The sequence below is a fragment of the Eptesicus fuscus genome, chromosome 21, assembly GCF_027574615.1.
Source record: "Eptesicus fuscus isolate TK198812 chromosome 21, DD_ASM_mEF_20220401, whole genome shotgun sequence".
NCBI lineage: Eukaryota > Metazoa > Chordata > Mammalia > Chiroptera > Vespertilionidae > Eptesicus > Eptesicus fuscus.
In genome coordinates, this window is record NC_072493.1 from 6,732,299 (window position 1) to 6,755,800 (window position 23,502).

At 62.0% G+C, this 23,502-nt stretch overlaps 1 protein-coding gene across 1 annotated transcript in view; it reads left to right on the forward strand.

Annotated features, from left to right (window-relative positions):
* Positions 1-212: 212 nt before the first annotated feature.
* Positions 213-23,502, forward strand: part of ZNF536 (zinc finger protein 536) — a 151,273-nt gene continuing 127,983 nt past the window's right edge. The window contains exon 1 of the mRNA XM_054710670.1: positions 213-2,418. Within this exon, the coding sequence (XP_054566645.1) occupies positions 213-2,418 (2,206 nt within the window). The remainder of the gene's footprint in view (positions 2,419-23,502) is intronic.

Genomic DNA, 23,502 nt, shown 5'->3' on the forward strand with positions numbered 1-23,502 from the left:
AGTAATTGCAGTCGGCAAATAGAAAATACAAGGGAAGACGATCCATCGCCCAAACAAATGGGAGGACCAAAGCCATGTTGCATAATTGGCATTTAATAATTCATTTTTTTATTATTGTTTTCGACTCTCATTCCCGCGCATGATGGTGTCGAGGTGAGGCCGGGAACTGCCGGGTTCCGCGCCCCATCTCAACTCTCTCTCCCTTTCCAGGGATGGAAGAAGCCAGCCTGTGCCTTGGAGTGTCCGCCGCCGCGGCCGACGCGGAGCCCCGCCGGAGCGGCCCTGTCCTCAACGGGCAGTATGCCATGAGCCAGAAGCTGCACCACATCACCTCGCAGCTGGGCCAGGCCTTCCCGGAGCTGCACCCGCGGCCCGGCCCCGAGGACAAGCCCGCGCCCCTGGAGGACCAGGCCCACGTGGCCCTGAGCGGCGGCCCGGCCCTGGGCAGTCCGATGGCGCTGCTGGCCAGCCCGCTGGGCCGCGACCTGGACACCAGCCTCAACGGGCGCGTGGACCTGCAGCAGTTCCTCAACGGGCAGAACCTGGGCATCATGTCGCAGATGAGCGACATCGAGGACGACGCGCGCAAGAACCGCAAGTACCCGTGCCCGCTGTGCGGCAAGCGCTTCCGCTTCAACAGCATCCTCTCGCTGCACATGCGCACGCACACGGGCGAGAAGCCCTTCAAGTGCCCCTACTGCGACCACCGCGCGGCGCAGAAGGGCAACCTCAAGATCCACCTGCGCACCCACAAGCTGGGCAACCTGGGCAAGGGGCGCGGGCGCGTGCGCGAGGAGAACCGCTTGCTGCACGAGCTGGAGGAGCGCGCCATCCTGCGCGACAAGCAGCTGCGGAGCAGCCTGATGCCCCCGCGCCCAGACCTCAAGCCCCCGCCGCACGCGCATGCGCACGCGCAGCCCGCCCAGCCCGCTGTCCCCGGCCACCTGGCGCCCCCTGCCGCCTCCGCCCCAGGTGCGCCCGACGCCGCCCGCCCCGCGCCCTCGCCCAAGCCCGCCATTGGCGGCAGCAGCGCGCAGGAAGAGGCGGTGGCCCCGGCGGCTGGCTTCCGCTGCACCTTCTGCAAGGGCAAGTTCAAGAAGCGCGAGGAGCTGGACCGCCACATCCGCATCCTGCACAAGCCCTACAAGTGCACGCTGTGCGACTTCGCCGCCTCGCAGGAGGAGGAGCTCATCAGCCACGTGGAGAAGGCGCACATCACGGCCGAGTCGGCGCAGGGCCAGGGCCCCGGGGGCGGCGGCGAGCAGGCGGCGCACGAGTTCCGCTGCGAGGTGTGCGGGCAGGTGTTCAGCCAGGCGTGGTTCCTCAAGGGCCACATGCGCAAGCACAAGGACTCCTTCGAGCACTGCTGCCAGATCTGCGGCCGGCGCTTCAAGGAGCCCTGGTTCCTCAAGAACCACATGAAGGTGCACCTCAACAAGCTGTCGGCCAAGGCCAAGGCCCCCGGCGACGCCGACGCGCCCGCGCCCCTGGGCGGCCTGGCGCAGGAGGCCCACGCCAACCTCTACTCCCGCTACCTGTCCTGCCTGCAGGGCGGCTTCCTGGCCCCGGACAAAGCCGGCCTGAGCGAGCCGGGCGGCCAGCTCTACAAGGGGGAGCTGCCCCTGAAGGAGAAGGACGTCTTGGGCAAGCTGCTCGCGCCCATCGCCAGCGGGGCGCACGGGGGCGCCCCCGAGGGGGACAAGCACGCGCTCCTGGGCTGCCTCAGCCTGGTGCCGCCGCTCAAGTCCAGCTGCATCGAGCGGCTGCAGGCGGCGGCCAAGGCGGCCGAGATGGACCCGGTGCACAGCTATCAAGCCTGGCAGCTCATGGCCCGGGGCGTGGCGGCGGACCGCGGCTTCCTGCCCAAGGAGCACCCGCTGCCGCGCGGCCCGGAGGAGGCGCTGGTGCCCGCGGGCGTCCTGTTCGACAAGGAGAAGCGGGAGTACGTGCTGGTGGGGGCAGACGGCTCCCGGCAGAAAATGCCCGCGGACCTGCTTCCCGGCTCCAAGGCGGCCGGCCAGAGGGACCTGCCGGCCAAGCTGGACCCCCTGGAAGGCACTCGGGAGTTCCTGTCCCACGGGCTCAGCCAGGCGCTGGACTACAACCTGCAGGGCCCCGGGGGCCTGAAGGAGAAGCCCACCGAGTGCCCCGACTGCGGCCGCGTGTTCCGCACCTACCACCAGGTGGTCGTGCACTCGCGTGTGCACAAGCGGGACCGCAAGGCCGAGGAGGACGGGCCCCACGTGGGCCTGGAGGAGCGGCGGGGCTCGGGCAGCGACCAGGAGTCCCAGTCGGTGAGCCGCTCCACCACGCCCGGCTCCTCCAACGTCACCGAGGAGAGCGGGGTCGGCGGGGGGCTCTCCCAGACCGGCAGTGCCCAGGAGGACAGCCCGCACCCCTCCTCGCCATCCTCCTCAGGTAGGTGGGCCGGGCGGGCGGGTGGGGGCAGGACAGCCGGCAAGGGCCCTCCTGCTCAGGGGCCAGCTTCTGCACAGGCCTCGGTGGGGGGCAGGCCTTTTGCTGCTTTTCAAGGTCAGATCTGAGGTCAGCAAGGTCAGGTCCGAGGTCAGCGTGGCTGGTGGGTGCGGGAGGACCTCGCCTGTCTGCCCGGTGGAGAGAAGGCTGCCATCGTGTCCCTTAGCCGTCCCCTGAGCCCTGGCTCCTACGAAATGTAGCGGACCCTCCTCCCGTGTGGTAGGGTGGCCAGTGGGCACGTTCACCCGCGGGGCCGACCTCTCCCTGTAATTGCCCTCCTGCCCGCCCCACCTCATGCCCTGCCCCTGCTGGCGGTCCCCTGCTCTCCAGAGCCTGGGAGCCCGGAGCCCGCTCCATCCGTCCACAGACGTGAAGGTGCAAATTCAGACCCTCCCTGCCCTCCCCCCTGAGGATGCCCCTGTGACTAGCTCAGGTGGGCTCCCCCAGTCTTCCTCCCCAGACCAGGCCCTGCGGGGTCCCTTCCAGAATCGTAACGTGGCCCCCGGCCAGCTCCTCTGTGGTGTGGAAGGCACGGAGCTTTGGCACAGATGTGCCAGTGCCCATCCCGCCATGCGCCGTGTTCATGGGCCATGCGGCCTTGGGGTCCAAAATAGTAAAGCAGCAAATCTGTCATCAGGACATCTGAAACACAGAGGCTTCCTGGCCCCGTTTGAAGAAAACACACACACACACACACACACGCACACGCACATCCTTGCGCCTCCCAGGGCGGAATCTAAGTGGCCACCTCGCAGGTGGGCGGCCTCCTCGGCCTGGGCCCCGGCGCTCGGCACGGACGGTGCAGGGAAGTTCCGTCGGAGCCCTTTCTGCGGAAAGCAGCCGGCTAATACTGTACTCACTCCGCAGCCTCCCGGCAGCGGAAGTCATGCCCTAACAAATACCCGGTTACTAATGGCAACATTGATTTCTGCAATCAGCCATTCAGTCTAGAAAACGAATGGCAGTTTGGGGCACCTTGAGGCGCCGCATTGCCCACGGGAACGGGTGGCAGCGAGGGCGGGGGTTCGTTTTTTTTCTTTTCTAAGTTTTTTCTCCCCTTCTCCCTTTCCTCCCCCCTTTCTGGGTTTCGATAAATATCCGTGTATCGGAGGCGGTGATTATGTGCACGCGGGCCGTTCTGTCGTCGCTGTCACGCTCCCGCCTGCCCTCCGGCCGGGGCAGAAGTAGGATGAGATGAAGTGTGCGCCTCCGGCTTATCACGGACCAGGAAAGAATTGTTAAGACACATAAATCTGAGCGGCACATTCCAGAGATTCCGATAGCACTTAATGCCGCTGCTTAAATACCCATGAAACACACTGTCTGCTCCGGAGTCCCTGGCTCGGCGGTGATTTATTTCTGGTGGGAACTCCGGGGGAGGCTGCGCGGGACCAGGAGCGCGCCTGGGCGGGTGAGGCCGCGCCACGGACTGACCACGGCCCAGGGCAGGCGAGATGCAGGGCGGGGACTTCAAGTTTCGGTGGAAATGGATCCCTGAACGTGGAGGCAGCAGAGTGAGGGTGTCCCCGGATAAAGAGGTCCCTGGTGCTGGGGAGTGCGGTCTCGCTGTTTTGGGGATGGGGGACCTTTGAGGGGCAGAGAGCAGAGCGCAGGCCGGTTCCCCTACGTCTGCGGCGGGAAGCTGACAGGTTTCCACGCCTCTCGCCCGGACCCGCTGAGACGCAGAGGGCTCGGCGGAATGTTCCGGCACCAAATGCTCGCCTTTTCTTCGTGACGTCTCGTTCCCCATGGTTTTCTCACCTTCTGGCTGAGTGACGGCCCCCACGCTCTTCCTAGCTGTTATTTCCGGGTCTCGAAATGTTCTCGCAAAAAGCCACTCTGCCCTCGGAGCCCGCCGGGCCCAGGCCTCGCAGAGCCTGCGACCTGCGCTGCGGTCAGCTGCGTGCTTTCCCGTCCCCCGTGGAGGCAGTTCTGAGTCCTGAGGGCTGACTCTGTTCCCGGAGGGCTGGCTTCCTTCCTATCCAAACGAGGCCCTTTCCCGGGGCCCCGGCTCAGCAGCAGCCACAGGCCTGCCATCCACGCGGCCCTCATCGGCTGCCGCGCGGCGCGAGGGCCAGCCTGGGATTAGGACCCGACCCCCAATCTGTTTCCTCTTCCCTCTTCCTTCCGACAAGTCAGACTTGGACAGAGTGCATTGAAAAGAAGCATTTACATAAAACTGGTGACACAATAGGTATTTTATTATTACCTGTCAGAGAGAAACCGCGAGGTGAGGGGAGGGAAAGAGCCAGGTCTTTAAGCCCTTCCGTAAAGAAAGAAGCACTTATTAAGGCCTCTGTGAAGGAGCGGCGCTTCCCCACGTCTCTCAGGCGGCATGACAATGTCGCAAAACTCAATTTCCATCCCTCGCTTCTTTTCTTGTTGAAAACTGGGTCAGGAGGGCCTGAGAAACTATGTTTTCAGATCTTCACCAGCGAATTCTTCCTTTATAAATCGCTGCTCTTAACATGATAGTCGTTCTGAATTCATCACCCACCCTTTCTGCAGAGAGCCTCTCAGCGCGGATCCGCCGCGGAGGCGCACAATGAGCGGCCTTTGTTATCTGATGTAATGCTCGCGAGGACGGGGGCCGAGTGGCTGTTTAAAAATGTCTCGCTCAGACCGAGACGCCGAAAGGGTCAAGTTTGCGATCACACGGCGATTGCCGAGCCGGGCGACCGTCCCCGGCTGGGCTGGTGTGGGGTGCAGCTGTTGGTGATGTGAGCAGAGGGGAGGTTCGAGTCAGTGAGCGTGTGAAAGCCACCCCAGTGAACCGGAAAATAGGTTTGTTCTCGGGCGCTCCCCACTGCGGAGGCCCAGCTCGGAGCCGCGGCGGGAGCCAGGGCCTCGGACAGATTGAGAGGTCGTATTTTCTCACCGAAAAGGGACAAAATGAGCAGCCTGGACCTCCCCCCGCCGCCCCCCACCTCCACCCCCCCCGGTCTCGTCCCCCATTTTTGCTGCTGTTTGTGTGGCTGGCCGATCATTTCACACCCCAGCCGATGTCCTTTCTGCGTCCGTATCCAAGGCCAGGGAAGTGAGTGACTTGGAGGCAGCAGCGTATAAACCTGACTCCCTCGTGACATCAGGGGAGCGGGTGGCTGTTTGGAGTCCCCTCGCTGCTGGCGTGCGTGCCCACCGCCCAGGGCCTCCGTCTCGGCATCTCTCCCCGTAAAACCCCACAGAGCCCGTGCCGGCATCTGAGCTTCACGCCAACTCGGAGGATGACCCAACTTCTGCATCTTTAGGTTTCGCGTTGGAAGTCACGCTCGGCATAATTAAAACTTAATGTGCTAGGAAACGGCCCTGCTCCTCATTACAGCGGCGGGGCAGCTGCCTTCCCCCCGCCGCCCCGGGACTTCGGAGAGGGGCTCACTGGAGCGTGCAGGGGGAGGGAGTCATCGGATGCGCTGACCCTCCGTTGTTAAATAACGTCGGCTAAGTTCTGGGATCCGTGGAAAGCCAGGGAGAGAGGCGGGGCGAGAAGGCCCTTCGCCCCCACCCCTGCTGGGCAGCCTTTCGAGTGGACACGCTCATTGTTTGATCAGCTGGGCTCGAAGCTGGCGGCTCCTCGGTGCTGGCCGAGTGGCATTCCCACGTCGTGGGTCCCAGCCTGGGCAGGCCCTGTGACCACAGCCTCAAAGGCCGCCGCCCAGTCCCCGTGCCCTTCCCCGGGCTGGACAGTGAGACAATCAATTCCCTTTCTTGTCCACCCTTTTTCTCCGGGGACTCCTCCCCTCCCCGCCCACCACCGCCTCTGCCCCCCTACCCCCCCCCCACACACATATCCAGGCCCCCAAAGAAGAGGGGGTAAAAAATAGAAAAATATTTAAATCTGAGGATTAAGATCTTCTTCTTCTTCTTCTTCTTCTTCTTTTTTTTTTTTTGCTTGTGCATTCCAATTGTTCTTAAAATATTTGGCAATGTCAATTAGTAACTGAGCAGAGTTAGCTGATGAACACAATTTTCCGGGAGACTGAGCACCCTATTGTTGCCGCGCGCACAGCAGATTTCTGAGGCCATTATCATGCGCGGGCTGCTTGGCCCAGCTGCTTCCTGCAGCAAAAGCCAAACTTCCCACTGGCGCTCTGGGATGGAGGCAGCAACAGGGGGCTGGGAGCGGCTGGGCCCACCGCCCAGCGCCCGGCGGGCGGGGAAGGGGCCTTTCCAGGCCCTTCCAGGGAACCTGCCCTCCCAGGCTCCTCCCTCTGGGTCCTCCCTCTCCCAGCACCTGCACTGCCTGCCCGCCCAGCTGGGGATGAAAAGGACCAGGGGACCCGCCCCCCCCCACCCCCCCCCGCCCCGGCCCCCGGGCATGGCGGCCACTAATCTCAGTGCTGAGCAGAACTTTAGAAAACAATAATCCCATTTACAAATGTACTTAAAAACTGTTAACCCACTCGGAGGCCGAGAGTGCCTTCCCCGAGACAGGCTGCCTCGTTTTTATTAGAGTCAGAAAAGGATAAAAACACGTCTTTTTTTTTGCAAAGATGAAGTTAGGAACGTGGCTTCAGTCAACCGGGGATGGCAAACGGGGAAGCTGATTTCCTTTTCCAGAGGCACCTGCTGAGCAGAGGAGGGTCTGAAGTGCCGTGTGAGGCCCCGTGTTGTGTGGAAGGCACCCCTGTGCACCCCGGCTCCCTCTCCTGTACCCCCGTCACCCTCCTGGCCCCCCAAATCTGGAAGCCGGTTCAGGGAGATGACAGGCCGCAGGTTTTTAAAGCTCAGCTGTCGAGACCGGGTACCACCTGCAGCCCTTCCATCCCGCAGACCTGGACGTGTGTGCAGGCGCCGCCGCGTGTCGGTGGAGACGGGTGGAGGGAGGGGGAGGCTGGGCTCGGGTCCCAGGCTGGACCCAGGCCGAGTCCAGCCAGCTGACTCCCGGGGAGTGTCAGGTGGGGACCGGTCAGCGGGCAAGGTGCCCCCTCTTGGCCTGCACCTTCCCTCTGGCGTGGGGTGGTCTGCCCACGGGCCTGGGGCGGCAGCTGGCGGGAAGGGGCCCGCGGGGCCCAGTCACACCTCCCTCCCGTCCTGGGCTGGACAGCGCCCAGCAGCTGCTTTGCAGAGGCCCATTCGCTCGTGCACTCGGGCAGGTGCTGGGGAGCTGGACTCAGCCCTTGGGTGGCCAGGAGCCCACGTTGCGTGCTGCCACTTCGCATGTCAGAAAGAGGCGTGTCCTGGGTCAGCGGTTGAGCCTCTTTTTATTTTTAATGTGTTTTTATTGATGTCAGAGAGGAGGGGAGAGGGAGAGAGAGAAACATCCATGATGAGAGAGAACCATGAATCGGCTGCCTCCTGCACGACCCCCACTGGGGATGGAGCCCGCAACTCGAGGATGTGCCCTGACCAGGTATCGAACCCTGACCTCCTGGTTCATAGGTCGATGCTCAACCCCTGAGCCACAGCGGCCGGGCACATGGTGCAGGATCTGAGTGGTGGGGTCGGCCGGGTGAGCAGGCGGCTCCGTGGCTGCCTAGCGCTGTGGGCTGGCGGGGGCGGGGGCGGAGAAACACCTGCAGGGCCGGAGATTGGATCTGTGCACACATCCCGGATTTGTGATGATCAGGCTGGAACCTTTGCCATCTCCTACCCTGGGGCCTGCTTGCTGCCCTTCTGGGTTCCTGGCCCCTCCTCTCCTCTGTCGGCATGCGGCCTGTGCCGGCTGGTCCCCGCGCCCCCTGGGCCGGGCTGGCATGCTGAGGCGGGAGGAGGGGGCGCAGCCAGGCTTGCCCAGGCAGAGGGGCAGGGGCTCCCCAGCGGGGTGCGGGCAGTTGGCGGGGGCTCACTGATCTCCCCGGGAATGGAGCGTCGCAGCAGCCGAGACGCACTGCGGGTCCCCCATGCCTTTTCCTGGCAGGACGGGGCGACAGCAACATTTACTTAAGCTGTGGAGTTTGGCACCAGCCACACCAGGCGCCATCTGGAAAGGCCTCCTCAGAAAGCCGGGCTCCCCGACGAGCTCAGAGGAGCAGGCGTGGGCGGGGCTGCGGGGCTGCCTCCCCGCGCAGAGCCTGGGCGTCCGGGCACCTGGGCAGGCGAGGCTGGGCAGGTCCTCCCGCTTGGCATGTGGCTGCCTCCCTGCCAGGCCTCAGCAGCTGGTCCTGAGCCAGACCCGGTCCTTGTCAGGAGCACGCCCACCTCCCGAGCCGTGTCCCCACGTGTTGACTGTGCATTGCATGTTGCTCACTGTTTTCACCCCCGTTCTGGTGTGTCGTGGGCGAGGAGGTGTGGAGCCAGCCAGGGCCATGGTGGTTCGTCACCGACACGGCTGAAATCACAGGGCCTGTGACGTATGTGAGGAAGGCATGTTGTGCCTCTCGGCGGGGCCGGGGACCAGGATGGAGAACCGGGGGCTCGGCCTGTGATGCGTGGGGCCGAGGTCAGCACAGAGGTTTGCCGCCTTCCTTTCCTCAAAGAGACGGCGAGCCCCAAACCGTGCGTGCCTGCCGCTCAGGGCCGCTCCCCGACTGGCCAAACGCACAGGCGGGTCCCCGAGCCCAGGTCGGCCCTTTCCACCCAGACGAGGTGCCCGCGGGCCTGGCTTCTCGAGGGACCCATCCCTTTGTGGCTGTGAGCCTGGGGCAGTGAGGGACGCGTGGCAGGGGCCTGAGAGAAGCCGGCCCCTTGGCCGGGCTGCCCACGGTGCCGCCTGGGGGTTGTCTCCTCCGGGTGCCCAGTCCGTGCTGCAGGAGCAGTGGGTGGCAGGTGGGCTTGGCGTCTAAGGTGGGCTTGTCGTTTTCCAGCTCTCCTGGGAGGCAGGGCACACCTCTGGAAACCTTTGTCTGTTTTGCTCTGTCCCTGGGTCTAGAACATTCCACAGAGGAATCCATTCTTCCTCTTTTAAAAAAATATATTTTTTATTGACTTCAGAGAAGAAGGGAGAGGGAGAGAAAGAAGCATCAACGATGAGAGAGAATCGTTGATCAACTGCCTCCTGCACGCCTCACACTGGGGATCGAGCCCGCAACCTGGGCCTGTGCCCTGACCAGGAATTGAAGCGTGACCTCCTGGTTCCTAGGTCGACGCTCAGCCACGGAGCCACGCCGGCCGGGCTCCATTCTTCCTCTTGCTCAGGCAGCTTGCTCGGGATGCCCGGTCCTTTCTTTTTGTCTGACCGTAGCCCAAAGCCATCTGCCGTGTGGGGCGCGGGTCCCCACCATGCCCTCGCCTCTTCATCACGGTAATGTCCCGAAACGCGGCGCTCAGCTCGCCCCCGGGCTGCGGACACCCTGTGTCTTCAATCATCTTGAGAGGCGTTTTGGAAAGTTTCCAACCTGCTTATGTTTAGTTCAACATAAAATGTGTGCACGTCATGCCTTGAAGACCGAGGCAGATGCGACGCTCTCTTCGCTGCTAAATATACTTTGTCGTGACAATAGGTGTAATTTTTTAAAAGTAATTTGCCCTGAAAAATTTGGAGCGGGCCCTCAGCCACGCTGCTCTGTGACATGAAATGGTTCTGCTGTGGGAGGAGCCGGGCGGGCTGCGCCCTTCCCGGGGGCCCTGCCCCTGCGACCTCTCTGACCTTGACCAGCGACCTCCTCCAGGAGGGATGCTCACTGGCTTCTTTGTTGCTATTGCTGTTTAATGACATTGCAATTGTTTTCCAAACTATAAATTCTTATTCATGTTAGACATTTAGAAAATACTGATAAATAAAAATTAAAAAGAAACCATTTTTATTGATTTCACCAAGGGAGATGGTGAGGGAGAGAGAGATGGAAACATCACTGATGAGAGAGAATCACCCATTGGCTGCCTCCTGCACGCCCCCTACTGGGGGTCGAGCCTGCAACCCGGGCATGTGCCCTTGACTGGGAATCAAACCGTGACCTCCTGGTTCCTAGGTTGACACTCACCCACTGAGTCACGCCAGCCGGGCAAATAAAAATAAGCTTAAAAATATGTTCATGCCCATGACGACTCAGCAGTAATGTGCCCAAACCCCTGGTGCATCTAGAGACGTATTTAACAAAAATGGGTCTTGCTGCGTGTACTTCCATGTGACACACTTTTTACTTAAATATATGTCATGTGTCATCTGTCATCGAATATTCTACACAAGATCAGCAAACTTTTTCTGTAAAGAACCAGGTAATCAGTCTTTTAGGCATTTGTAGGTCTTGTGGTCTCCATGGTAACTGCTCAGCTCTATCAATCAAAGGGTGTGATGTGTTCCAATAAAACTTTATTTACAAGAGCAGGTGGCCAGTGGATTTGGCCCGAGGGCTGCCCTGGGTCACAGGTGACTGCCTTTGTGCTGTGTCCCCACTTGGTGGGAGGGAGCTGTCCAGGGTCCCTTTGTAAGGGCGCTAATTGCATCCAGGGGGCCTCCACCCTGGAGACCTTATCACCTCTTTTTTTTTAAAAAATATATTTTATTGATTTTTTTACAGAGAGGGAGAGAGATAGAGAGTTAGAAACACCAAAGAGAGAGAAACATCAATCAGCTTGCCTCCTGCACACCCCCTACTGGGGATGTGCCCGCAACCAAGGTACATGCCCTTGACCAGAATCGAACCTTGGACCCTTCAGTCCACAGGCTGATGCTCTATCCACTGAGCCAAACCGGTTAGGGCCCTTATCACCTCTTAATGCCTTCACCTTGGGGGTTAGGTTTCAACATATGGATTTTGGGGGGATGCAAACAGTCTATAGCAGTGGTTGGCAAACTCATTAGTCAACAGAGCGGCAAACTGCGGCTTGCGAGCCGCATGTGGCTCTCGAGCCGCAGTTTGCCGACCACTGGTCTATAGCATCTCTTCACTGGTTCCCGCCCCCCCTCAAAGCAGTGTTGATCAAGCCAGTTTTCTAGATATAAACAAATGGAAGAGAGAGTGACTCCCATGTCACCCGCCCTCTGCCTGCCCCCTGCCCCCTGCCCCCTGTGTGCCCCCTGCCCTCTGCGTGCCCGCTGGCTCACAGCACACCCCCCTCAGGTCCGCCTGCACGGCTCTGCCTCCAGGTGCCCGCCACCCCTTGGCTGCGGGAGGCAGGTCCCGGAGGGGTGTCGGGCAGCTTGTAATTCACGAAATACAGCCTTGGACAGACAGACGTGCCCACTCGGGGCGGGGAAAGGGACGTCCACGCAGGTTACACACAGACCTGAGCACGTCCTGCTTCCCTGACTGTCCCCCGACCTCCCCCGGCTCCTCGTGTGCCTCTCTGTGTGCGACGGGCATTCAGCGGACGGGACGCAGCCAGAGAGGTCGGCAGCGCCCGGTGCCCCCGGAGACGGGTGTGGAAGAAGCGTCCTATGAGCACGAGTCGTCCGAAAGTGCGTGGCTGTCTCACGCTGCCCTCAGCCTCCTCCTGGGGGCAGCGGTGGGTGCAGGGTCCGAGGGGACTGCGGGGCTGTGGGGGGTGGCTTCCTGTCTGTCCATCCCATCCTCCCACCTCCCCTGGGGCTGGCTCCCTGCAGTCCTCTCAGCTGCACCCCTTTTCGGGGGGGGGGGCAGGGGGTCGGAAACATTTTATTTTAGAATCGTGTTGGGTTCCGGGGAACGTCACAGGGATCCCGCCCGGAGTCCCGTGAGCTCCGCACCAGCGTCCCCGTCAGCGTTCCCAGGGCACCCCGTCCCCAGGAATGAGTCAGTATTGACCCAGGGTCATCACTGAAGCCCCCCCTTTATTCAGCCTCCCCGCGCCCTTACCCGCGCCCTTACCTATCCCAGGGTCCCGTCCAGAACACGCACCACACTTAGCTTTTTAAAAATTAACAAACTCCGTTTTTTAGGCCAGTATTAGGGTCACAGTGGCACCGAGCAGAAAGCACGGGTCCCTCAGGGCCCTGTGCACCCCGACTTCCACTGTCCTCAGTGCCACGCCCCCTCCCTCCGGCTGCTCTTGGCCGTGGCCGTTTCTCAGGCGTCTCTGGTTTGGGGTGACTGTGACCGTTTTGAAGGTGACCGATCAGGTATTTTCTGGACTGTCCTTCAGTGTGGGTGTTTCTGAGGTTTCCCTCGGGGTCAGCGGGGTTTTGGGTGCCTGTCCCCTTGGGCAGTGACCTTCCCCAGCTGGTGAGTGGGCGGGCCCAGCCACGTCCTTCTCAGGTTCCATGCAAAGTGGGAAGGTGGGCCCATTGATCAAGATGAGTAAGAGTTGTCCGGTCGGCGGGGCTCAGGGGTTGAGCATCCACCTATGAACCAGGAGATCACAGTTTGATTCCCGGTCAGGGCACATGTCCGGATTTGCGGGCTGGATCCCCAGTGTGGGGCGTGCTGGAGGCAGCCGATCCGTAATTCTCTCTCATCATTGACGTTTCTCTCTCTCTCTCCCTCTCCCTTCCTCTCGGAAATCAATAAGAATAAATGTTAAAAAAAAGAGTAATAATTTCAGTGGAGCGCCAACATAACGTTACACCATCAGGGGCCTCCTGAACGAGAGGCCCAGTGTGGCCGCACTGGTGGTGATCCGTGGGGTGAGCCCTGGCTGTAGGACAAGTGTCAGGTCCCCAGCAACCCCTGGAGCCCCCGGGCACAGGTGGCCCAGCCCTCGCCACGGAAGGGACCCTGGCTGGGGCGGGCGAGGTGCCCAGAGCCATGTGGTGACACGGGCGTGCACACAGCTTGTCCGCACGTCACAGGGGTCCGCGCAGCGCCTGCTGAGGCACCAGCCTGGGCACGTGCAAAAGCGGGCCGAGTCCCCGCGCTGCCCGGACGGAGAGGGGAGCGGGCCGAGTCCCCGCGCTGCCCGGACGGAGAGGGGAGGCTCAGGGGTGCGGAGGCAGCAGCAGGCCGGAGAGAAGCCCCAGGAGTTACAGAGCTGTGCCACCTGGCCCTGCCTGTGTGCTCAGTGATTGGAGCATCCTCTCGAGCACTGAAGGGTCGTGGGTTTGACTCCTGGTCCAGGGCATGTACCTGGGTCTCAGGCTCAATCCCCAGCCCCCATCGGGGTGTGTGTGGGAGGCAACCAGTCAGTGTCTCTCTCACATCGATGTTTCTCTCTCTGCCCCTCCCTTCCACTCTCTAAAAATCAGTGGGAAAAATATCCTCAGGTGGGTGAGGATTAACCAAAAAACCAAACCAAACCAAACCTGGGTGCCACTCTGGCCGCCTTTATCTTGGGGGTTTTCTCCTTTGGCTTAGTGCCCGGAGCAAGCAGTGCCCAGCACAACGCTCTCCGCTCTCCCAGGGTCTTCTCTAAAAAATGCAAACCGAGCCTGTGAACACGGCACACAGGGCGGTCACATGGGGAGGTCACATGGGAGGTCACACGGGAGGTCACATGGGGAGGTCACATGGGGAGGTCACAAAGGGAGTTCACATGGGAGGTCACATGGGAGGTCACATGGGAGGTCACATGGGGAGGTCACATGGGAGGTCACATGGGGAGGTCACATGGGGAGGTCACAAAGGGAGTTCACATGGGAGGTCACACGGGGCGGTCACATGGGGAGGTCACACGGGCGGTCACAAAGGGAGTTCACATGGGAGGTCACACGGGAGGTCACACGGGGCGGTCACATGGGGAGGTCACATGGGAGGTCACACGGGAGGTCACATGGGACACTGGCTCACTTGGAGAGGAATTGCCTCACGGCCGGGCCCAGGCGGGTACCTGTGGCCGCACAGCCCCGGGCAGCCCTGGCAGCCTTGGTGAAGGGCGGGCGGGCAGCTGCCGTGCCTCGTTCTCGCCAGTCCTCCCCGCTGTTTGGGGAAGGCGTGAGCGCTCCATCAGCCAGGGGGAGTGCAGGCTTCCTTGCGATGCTGAGCTGAAACGCACACCGTGGTCAGCATCTTGCACGCAGATTCCCGCACGGCGCCAGGAGCGCTGCCGGAGCCGGTGGACGTGACTCTGTGACTGCACGGCGTGGTGGGCTCGCATCGCCGTCCCTGACGACCCGCTCCCTCCCCGCGCCGCCCGGGGACCTGGCTGCGAGGCTCCGGTGCCTGAGCGAGATGATGTGAACACGTGTGCGATCTCGAACGTGAGGAACGAAGTTGAGGACTCGTTGCAGGAATTGCCCAGCGGCTGGAGGAGCCTCCGCGTGAAGACCCGGTCGCCGGGCGCGGTGATGGAAAACGCACCTGCAGGCTCGGGCGAAGGGGAAACCCATCCTTTCTGCCCTGATCGTATCAAAGGGCCGGTTCTGGGCCTCGCCCTCAGCTCTGTCTCCATGAGCATGAAATCACCGCAAATCTGTCGCTCTCCCTGCTCCCCCCCACCCGCCCCGTGGGAACCTCAGCGCGCCTGCAGGGAGCGGATGGCGTCTGGTGGACTGCGGAAGTTTCTGGAACCACCCAGGCTGTCCCATGCCAGCCCCGGCCCTGGAAGGTGCTGTCCCTTCACTCCTCTCTGTGGAGCACCCACAGCATGTCCCTGAGTTACGGTCCCACCGAGTAAGTCAGCGTGAGCCTTGGTTCAGTGCAGTCCCCTCTGGGGAGCCTCCCTGTCCACACCCCCTTGGGTCTGCACGACTGCCCCCCCCCCCCCGACAGTTAACCTGCTGATGCCCTGGCGTCCATCCTGCCCTGCCGGTGCCCCAGCACGTGTGGCCCTCTGTCTCCCCGCAGCAGGGGTGCCTGGGGTGTCCGACTGACTGGGGTCTGAATCTTAGTCCCTTCAGGTGCCCCCTTGAGCAGATGCCTCCGAACCCCAGTGTCCGTCTGTGCAGAGGGAGATGCTCGCCTCCAGGTTGTCAGCACCGGATGTAGGTCCTGTCCTGGCTCGTAGTAGATGCTCATTAAAATGTGCGTTCACAGGTGCGTGGGGGACGTGGGGCCTGTGGACAGTCCGGCAGTCTGAGCTTGCAGAGGAGGGAGGAGGGCTGGTGGCGGGGAGGCGTGGTGGGGACAAAGGTGAGGCCTGGCAGCCAGCAAGGAGTGTCGGGGGATGAGGTCCCCGTGTGGCTGTGTGTGCGTGCGGGGTGATGAAAGGGGTTTGCAGAGGGCACGCTGAGCATGGGGCTCCCTGCTGGTATCCGTGTCCTGGTCCTTCATGGTCTCCCCTCCCCCAAGAACCTGTCCAGCAGACACTCGGGGAGCTGCAGGGTCGCAGGGGGGCCGGGCCTGGCCCTGGGTGAGCCCCCCCCCCCCCCCCCGGCCTCGCTCTGTCGGGGGCCCACGTGTCGGTGCACTGCCAGGGGGCGTCCCGGGGGCTCTGAGTGCTGCCTCAGAGCCGTTGGGGTTCTCGTCCTCCCACTGATTATGGTTAATTAAGGTTGATATTTACAATCAGAGGTGGGGCAGGAGCGGATCCTTCGTTATTTTTTTTTAATATATGTTTTATTGACTTCAGAGAGGAAGGGAGAGGAATAGAGAGATAGAAACATCAACGATGAGGGAGAATCCTGGCTCGGCTTCTCCCTGCACGCCCCACACTGGGGATGGAGCCCGCACCCCGGGCCTGTGCCCTGACCGGGAATGGAACCGTGACCTCCTGGTTCATAGGTCGAGGCTCAACCACTGAGCCCAGTCGGCCGGGCGGATCCTTGGGTGTTCAGCTCCGCTCCAGGGTCCCCCTCGGTCCCCATCCTCACACACCAGGCAGGGCCGGGGCTGGGCTCTGAGCGCTGGAGGCGCACCGTGTCCCAGGAGCCTGTGTCCGGCCGCCTCTGCCCCTGCTCTCCCTCCCGCGCCCGGACCGGTGGGCATCACTATCTACGATGAAAGAGGTGGCCCTGCCCTTCGTCTCGGGGCGGCCCCTGCCGTTGGGACACGCGGGCCGGGGACCGTGTTCTCACTCTGCAGACGTGCACACCTGTGTGCTTCCTCCAGCCCCAGAGAGAAAGGGCTGCTCGTTACTGAGAAACATCAAAGGACTGCTCTGCCTCGGGGCACGTGGGCAGCGCGTGCGGGTCGGGGTGCACGCTGAGGGTCTGCAGGTAAGCCCTGCTGGGTGTTTTCCCCGGAGGAAGTTTCCCGTTCGACCCCGAGAACCAGGCGGGAGGAAGTGGCTGCGGTGACGTTGCTTTGGCGGAGTGAATCTCCACGCCCTGCGTGCACACCCGCTCCTCTGGGCTGCCCACGGCCCGGCTCCTCGTGGGCACAGGGACGGGCAGGCATTGGTGGGCGTCCCTGTCGAGCCCGCCTGGACTCCTGCCTGGGGTCTCTGTGGTCCCCGTCGCCCATCACCAGGGTGCCCATCACCCCTGCCCAGCTCTCTCCCCGCCCCCACCTGGTCACCCAGGACAGTGGTCGGCAAACTCATTAGTCAACAGAGCCAAATACCAACAGGACAACGACTGAAATTTCTTTTGAGAGCCACATTTTTAAAACTTAAACTTCTTCTAACGCCACTTCTTCAAAATGGACTCACCCAGGCCGTGGTATTTTGTGGAAGAGCCACACTCAAGGGGCCAAAGAGCCGCATGTGGCTCGCGAGCCACAGTTTGCTGACCACTGACCCAGGAGATGCTCCATGTGTTCTGTTGAATGAATGAATGAATGAATGAATGCTCCGGAAATCCAAACCCAGCCTCGTCGTGTGCGGCCTCTCTGGTCCTGTGACAGGACGGGGGCAAGGTCTCTCCTCGCCCGTGTTCTCCCTCTGGGCTCCCAGCATCTGCCCGAGCGCCCCCTCACATGCCGTGGCTCCCTCGGAGCTGGGCCGCTTTGCGGGTAACAGCTTTGTTAGGATCGTGTTCACGTACCGTACCCAGCACCCTGTAAAGTGTCCCAGTCGGTGAGTTTCGTTATTTGTAGAGTTGTGACTTGTCACCTCAGACAGTTTCAGGACATTTTCGTCACCCGGCCCAGGGAGCCACCGGTCTCCTTCTGGGCCGGTAGACTTAGGAGTTTGGGGTGTCCTCTAGCTTGTCTCCTGTACTCCTTGTCGGATTCTCTTAGACCCGTGGTCGGCAAACCGCGGCTCACGCGCCATATGTGGCTCTTTGGCCCCTTGAGTGTGGCTCTTCCATAAATACCACGGCCTGGGCGAGTCTATGTTGAAGAAGTGGCATTAGAAGAAGTTTAAGTTTAAAAAATTTGGCTCTCAAAAGAAATTTCAATCGTTGTCCTGTTGATATTTGGCTCTGCTGACTAATGAGTTTGCCGACCACTGTCTTAGACAATCAGTAGGTTGCCCCCCCGTCTCTGTCTCTCTCTCTCTCTCTCTCTCTCTCTCTTCTGTCTGCCTGTCTGTCTGTCTTCTCTCCAGAGACTCACCACAACGCCTCCTAATTTTTCTGGAACCCGGGAGAGACGGGGCCCCTCCTCTTGGCTCTGCGGGTGAGTGACGTGGGTCACAGGCGCCGTAAGGGTGCGGCACGGAAGACCGAACTATTGTTGGTTTGCTGTCGGTGCTCCAAACTGATGTCACGTTCTCAGGCTTTTTCCTTAACGTGGTCCCCTCGTTAGCAAACTCAGGTCCCGAGGAACACGTTTTACCCGCTTCTTTCTCCCCGGCTGCCAGCCTGGCCTTCCGGGGGGGGGGCGGACCTGGGCTGGGGGGGCGGGCGAGGCACCGGGGATGCAGCTCAGAGCCCGGTGAGAGCTCCCTGGCATCGCGTGGGGGCGGGCGTCACGCGTGCTCTTCAGGAGGGAGACAGGCATGCCCTGCAGTCATGTATCTGGTGTTGGTCTAGGCCAGTGGCCGGCAAACCGCGGCTCGCGAGCCACATGCGGCTCTTTGGCCCCTTGAGTGTTCTAACGCCACTTCTTCAAAATAGACTCGCCCGGGCCGAAAAACTTCTTCGTGTGGGCCACGAAGTTTCAATCGCACTGTACGTGTGCGCCCGCACATGGTATTTTGTGGAAGAGCCACACTCAATGGGCCAAAGAGCCGCATGTGGCTCGTGAGCCGCAGTTTGCCGACCACTGATCTAGTTGGTCCTGGAGCCCCACAAACCTTCCCTTTGATTCAGATAAAAGGCAAGGACCCCTGACTCACCCACGAGGCAATAAAACCCGTAAATGTAGGAACACAGACCACTGGCTCTCGTGGTTAAAGGTTGCAAACTTCACCAGATACCAGCCCTGGCCAGTGTTGCTCAGTGGATAGAGCCTCAGCTTGCGACTGAAGGGTCCCGGGTTCGATACTGGTCAAGGGCACGTACCTCGCTCGGTTGCAGGCTCGATCCCCGACCTTGGTTGGGGCGCATGCAGGAGGCAAACAATCGATGTGTCTCTCTCACATCGATGTTTCTCTCCGTCTTTCCCCCGTCCCTGCCACTCTCTCGAAGAATCAGTGGACACATATCTTCGGGTGAAGAGCCAGCTGCCAGTTTGGCCTTGAGATGATGACAGATATCAAACACTGACTCTCCTGGCTGCTGGGGCCATCCGCCGGAAGGGATGGTCCGGACCGGCCCTCTCCCCAGCAGCACGCTCCGTCTGGAACTCCCCATGTTTGCTGGCGGCATTCGGAGTGGCGGGGGCTGGGCAGGAGGCCACCAGCAACACCTGCCGGGAGCCACGACACCTGAGACACGTGGGCCCAGCTGTCCTGCTTCTGAGAACCTCTTTGAAGGAACTCACCCAGGGCGCCACCAAGCTCAGTGCTTGAGCGTGCGCGTTAGAGCAGTGGTCGGCAAACTCATCAGTCAACAGAGCCAAATATCACCAGCACAACGATTGAAATTTCTTCTGAGAGCCAAATTTTTTAAACTTCTTCTAACGCCACTTCTTCAAAATAGACTCGCCCAGGCCGTGGTATTTTGTGGAAGAGCCACGCTCAAGGGGCCAAAGAGCCGCATGTGGCTCGCGAGCCGCGGTTTGCCGACCACGGCGTTAGAGCATCACTTAAGATGTCAAACGTTAAAATGGGGGGTGGGGGGTGAGGGGAGGGAGCTCAACGCACGGCGCCGGGGTGACCGGGGAAGCAGGTCTCCTGGAGGGGCGGCATGCAGTCCGTTAAAATGAGGGTTTTCGGGACAAAAGAAGAAAAGAAGGAAGCGCCACCGAGCGTGGACCCTCCTCGTGGCCACGTGGGAGGACGGGCACAGGAAACAGCAACGCGGAAATCCCAGCGGGAGAGGCGTCAGGCCCGGCACGTGGCCCTCCTTGGCTGCCTCGCCTCTGCTGTGTATCGTGTAACATTCCCTCCAAATAATAAGAAGGAATTGGGAAAAATCGCGGCCCTGCCCACGGGCATGTCTCAGGACGGCAGACCTACTGTGTGTTCTCAGCGAACCCTGCGGGAGGAGCTGGAGGTGTCCGCTGTGCGCAGGCCCACCCTCCCCGGCACCACAGAAAGGCGCAGCTCCCCGGCTCCCTGAAACAAATCTCCCCTAACTTTGATAGTTCAGCAATTAGGACTTTGGCACACAATCTTTCTTCTTCGGCGCGCATAATTAGCGGTCTCCAATTATATGAATCAATTTCAATTTCTATAAATCAGATGATTCGGAGAGAGGGCCGTTCAATTTCCCTTTCAGCGGGGCGTTTCAGCAGCCATAAACCTCTCCGCTCAAACGTCAGGGGGCAGCTCGCTTCAGAAACGGCACCGGGGCGTTAGGGCCTCCCCGGCAGCCACGCCTCTCGCCGTGGCCGTGCTCTCGGCCTCACGTGACCTGTCTGCCCCCGAGTGCTTACAGCATCCTTCCCACCCCGGGGGGCTGTCGGGAGCCTGGTCCGACCCCGCCCGGACGTGGGCAGCTCTGGACCGTGTGCTTAGAGCGTATATTTGGTGTTGTTTTCTTCCTTTTTTGAAAAATACGTTTTTATTGATTTTTAGAGAGAGAGGAAGGGAGAGAGAGAAACATCAGTGATGGAGAGAATCATGGACCGGCTGCCTCCTGCATGCCCCCCAACTGGGGATGGAGCCCGCCACCCAGGCCTGTGCCCTGACCGGGAATCAAACCGTGACCTCCTGGGTCATAGGTCGACGCTCACCACTGAGCCACGCTGGCCGGCCTGTGTTTTAGCCGTGTGAGGAGGTGTGTGGGGCTCAGACTTGGTTCACTGCACGCGAAGCAGTGACAACAACACTGGTTGTTGGGGGAGAAGAGCCACTGAAGACCGCCCCCCCCCTTTTTTTTTTTTTACTAAGTTGATGCTTCTTAAGCCAGGAAGGAGTGCTGAGTCCACAACTTCGCGGGATGAGCCCCGAGCGGCCGGGGGCTCACTTCCTGGGACTGGGGCGGGTCCTCCTGGGCACGTTTTCTAAGATACTTTCAAACGGACGTAGCGTTTGCTGTCCGGACCCTTTGGCCGCTGGGTTCCGTGTGGATGCGGGGAGGGTGGGCCACCTCTTGCTGACTCCACAGCGGAAGCAGAGCCGGGCGCTGATGCAGACGGCTCCGGTGCGGCATCTGTGGGGTCCCCACGGGCCCCCTCGCCGTGTGGACAGCTGGGGACCTCAGACAGGGAACCCTGGGCGGCCGGCAGGGGGCACTGTCCGCGCCGCCCACGTGGCTTCCAGGAAGCAGGACTGAGGGCCATTGTCCCCAGGGCCCCCTCTCAGGGCGGGTCCCTGGCTCCGAGCCCGTGGCGCCTTGTGCCCTGGGCCGCACCGGGAAATGTCAAGTGCCCGCGGCCCACTGCAGTTGGCATTTGGTGGAAGAAGAGAAGGGCTGTGAGGTCGCAGAGGGAAAGCTTTGCATTGGGGGCGCACGCGTCAACGTTGGCGATAATGAAGACTTTGTTTGGAGGCGCCCCAGCCCAGTGACTAATGGGCCAGCCGCCTGGGAGGCAGGGCCGGGATTGGGGTGTCAGCATGGGGCTCTGGGTGGGGCGTGGGGGGGTGGGCAAATAGGCAGATTGCATCAGAAGACTAGTCAGCTGTGGCTTCGGCATTAACTAGGGACCCTCTGCTGCGGCTCTTGGGGACCCCCCTAACTTCCTGAGGGTAAATGGTCAGCGTGTCCTGACGTGGGCGGGCATTGTGGGTCGTGACCTCAACATAACCATTTCCTCCCCATAAACGCCTTTAAAATGGGAGCTAAGCCTGGCTAGCAGGGCTCAGTGGTTGAGCGTTGACCTAGGAACCAGGAGGTCACGGTTCGATTCCCGGTCAGGGCACACACCTGGGTGTGGGCTCAAACCCCAGTGTGGGGGGTTCAGGAGGCAGCCGGTCAGTGATGCTCCCTCATCATTGATGTTTCTCTCTCTCTCTCCCTCTCCCTTCCTCTCTGAGATCAAGGAAAATATTTTTTAAAAAATGAGTGCTCTTCCTCTGAACACATTATTATTTTTTTAAAATGAGTTTTTATTGATTTTTAGAGAGAGAGGAAGGGGGAGGGAGAGAGAGACAGAAACATCCGTGGTGAGAGAGAATCACACTGGGGATTGAGCCCACAACACAGGCGTGGGGAATTGAACCTGTGACCTCCTGGTTCCTGGGTCGACATCAACCCCTGAGCCACGCCGGCCGGGAACATGGCCTTACTCTTTAAAAATCCTGTTAGCCATGGTTCATCTTCCTGCTGCTTGACCCGTCTCCTGAGGCCCTCTGGCCCTGGCCACAGCTTAGGGCCCGGACTGGGCACCAGCACACGGCTCCCTGTCTGCCCCAGGCCCTTCCGTGGGCCTGGCTTCCTAACCGCCTTGTGTCTGCGGGGCGGGCACAGGTCCGGCCTGTGTGTTGGGGGCGGGCACGGGTCTGGCCTGTGTGTTGGGGGCGGGCACGGGTCCGGCCTGTGTGTTGGGCGTGGGCACGGGTCCGGCCTGTGTGTTGGGCGTGGGCACGGGTCCGGCCTGTGTGTTGGGGGCGGGCACGGGTCCGGCCTGTGTGTTGGGCGTGGGCAGGGGTCCGGCCTGTGTGTTGGGGGCGGGCACGGGTCCGGCCTGTGTGTTGGGGGCGGGCACGGGTCCGGCCTGTGTGTTGGGGGCGGGCACGGGTCCGGCCTGTGTGTTGGGGGCGGGCACGGGTCCGGCCTGTGTGTTGGGGGCGGGCACGGGTCCGGCCTGTGTGTTGGGGGCGGGCACGGGTCCGGCCTGTGTGTTGGGGGCGGGCACGGGTCCGGCCTGTGTGTTGGGGGCGGGCACGGGTCCGGCCTGTGTGTTGGGGGCGGGCAGGGGTCCGGCCTGTGTGTTGGGGGCGGGCACGGGTCCGGCCTGTGTGTTGGGGGCGGGCACGGGTCCGGCCTGTGTGTTGGGGGCGGGCACGGGTCCGGCCTGTGTGTTGGGGGCGGGCACGGGTTTGGCCTGTGTGTTGGGGGCGGGCACGGGTCCGGCCTGTGTGTTGGGGGCGGGCACGGGTCCGGCCTGTGTGTTGGGGGCGGGCACGGGTCCGGCCTGTGTGTTGGGGGCGGGCACGGGTCCGGCCTGTGTGTTGGGGGCGGGCACGGGTCTGGCCTGTGTGTTGGGGGCGGGCACGGGTTTGGCCTGTGTGTTGGGGGCGGGCACGGGTCCGGCCTGTGTGTTGGGGGCGGGCACGGGTCTGGCCTGTGTGTTGGGGGCGGGCACGGGTCCGGCCTGTGTGTTGGGGGCGGGCACGGGTCCGGCCTGTGTGTTGGGGGCGGGCACGGGTCCGGCCTGTGTGTTGGGGGCGGGCACGGGTCCGGCCTGTGTGTTGGGGGCGGGCACGGGTCCGGCCTGTGTGTTGGGGGCGGGCACGGGTCCGGCCTGTGTGTTGGGGGCGGGCACGGGTCCGGCCTGTGTGTTGGGGGTGGGCACGGGTCCGGCCTGAGTGTTGGGGGCGGGCACGGGTCCGGCCTGTGTGTTGGGGGCGGGCACGGGTCTGGCCTGTGGGTCCGGCCTGTGTGTTGGGGGCGGGCACGGGTCCGGCCTGTGTGTTGGGGGCGGGCACGGGTCCGGCCTGTGTGTTGGGGGCGGGCACGGGTCTGGCCTGTGGGTCCGGCCTGTGTGTTGGGGGCGGGCAGGGGTCCGGCCTGTGTGTGGGGGGCGGGCACGGGTCCGGCCTGTGTGTTGGGGGCGGGCACGGGTCTGGCCTGTGGGTCCGGCCTGTGTGTTGGGGGCGGGCAGGGGTCCGGCCTGTGTGTTGGGGGCGGGCACGGGTCCGGCCTGTGTGTTGGGGGCGGGCACGGGTCCGGCCTGTGTGTTGGGGGCGGGCACGGGTCCGGCCTGTGTGTTGGGGGCGGGCACGGGTCCGGCCTGTGTGTTGGGGGCGGGCAGGGGTCCGGCCTGTGTGTTGGGGGCGGGCACGGGTCCGGCCTGTGTGTTGGGGGCGGGCACGGGTCCGGCC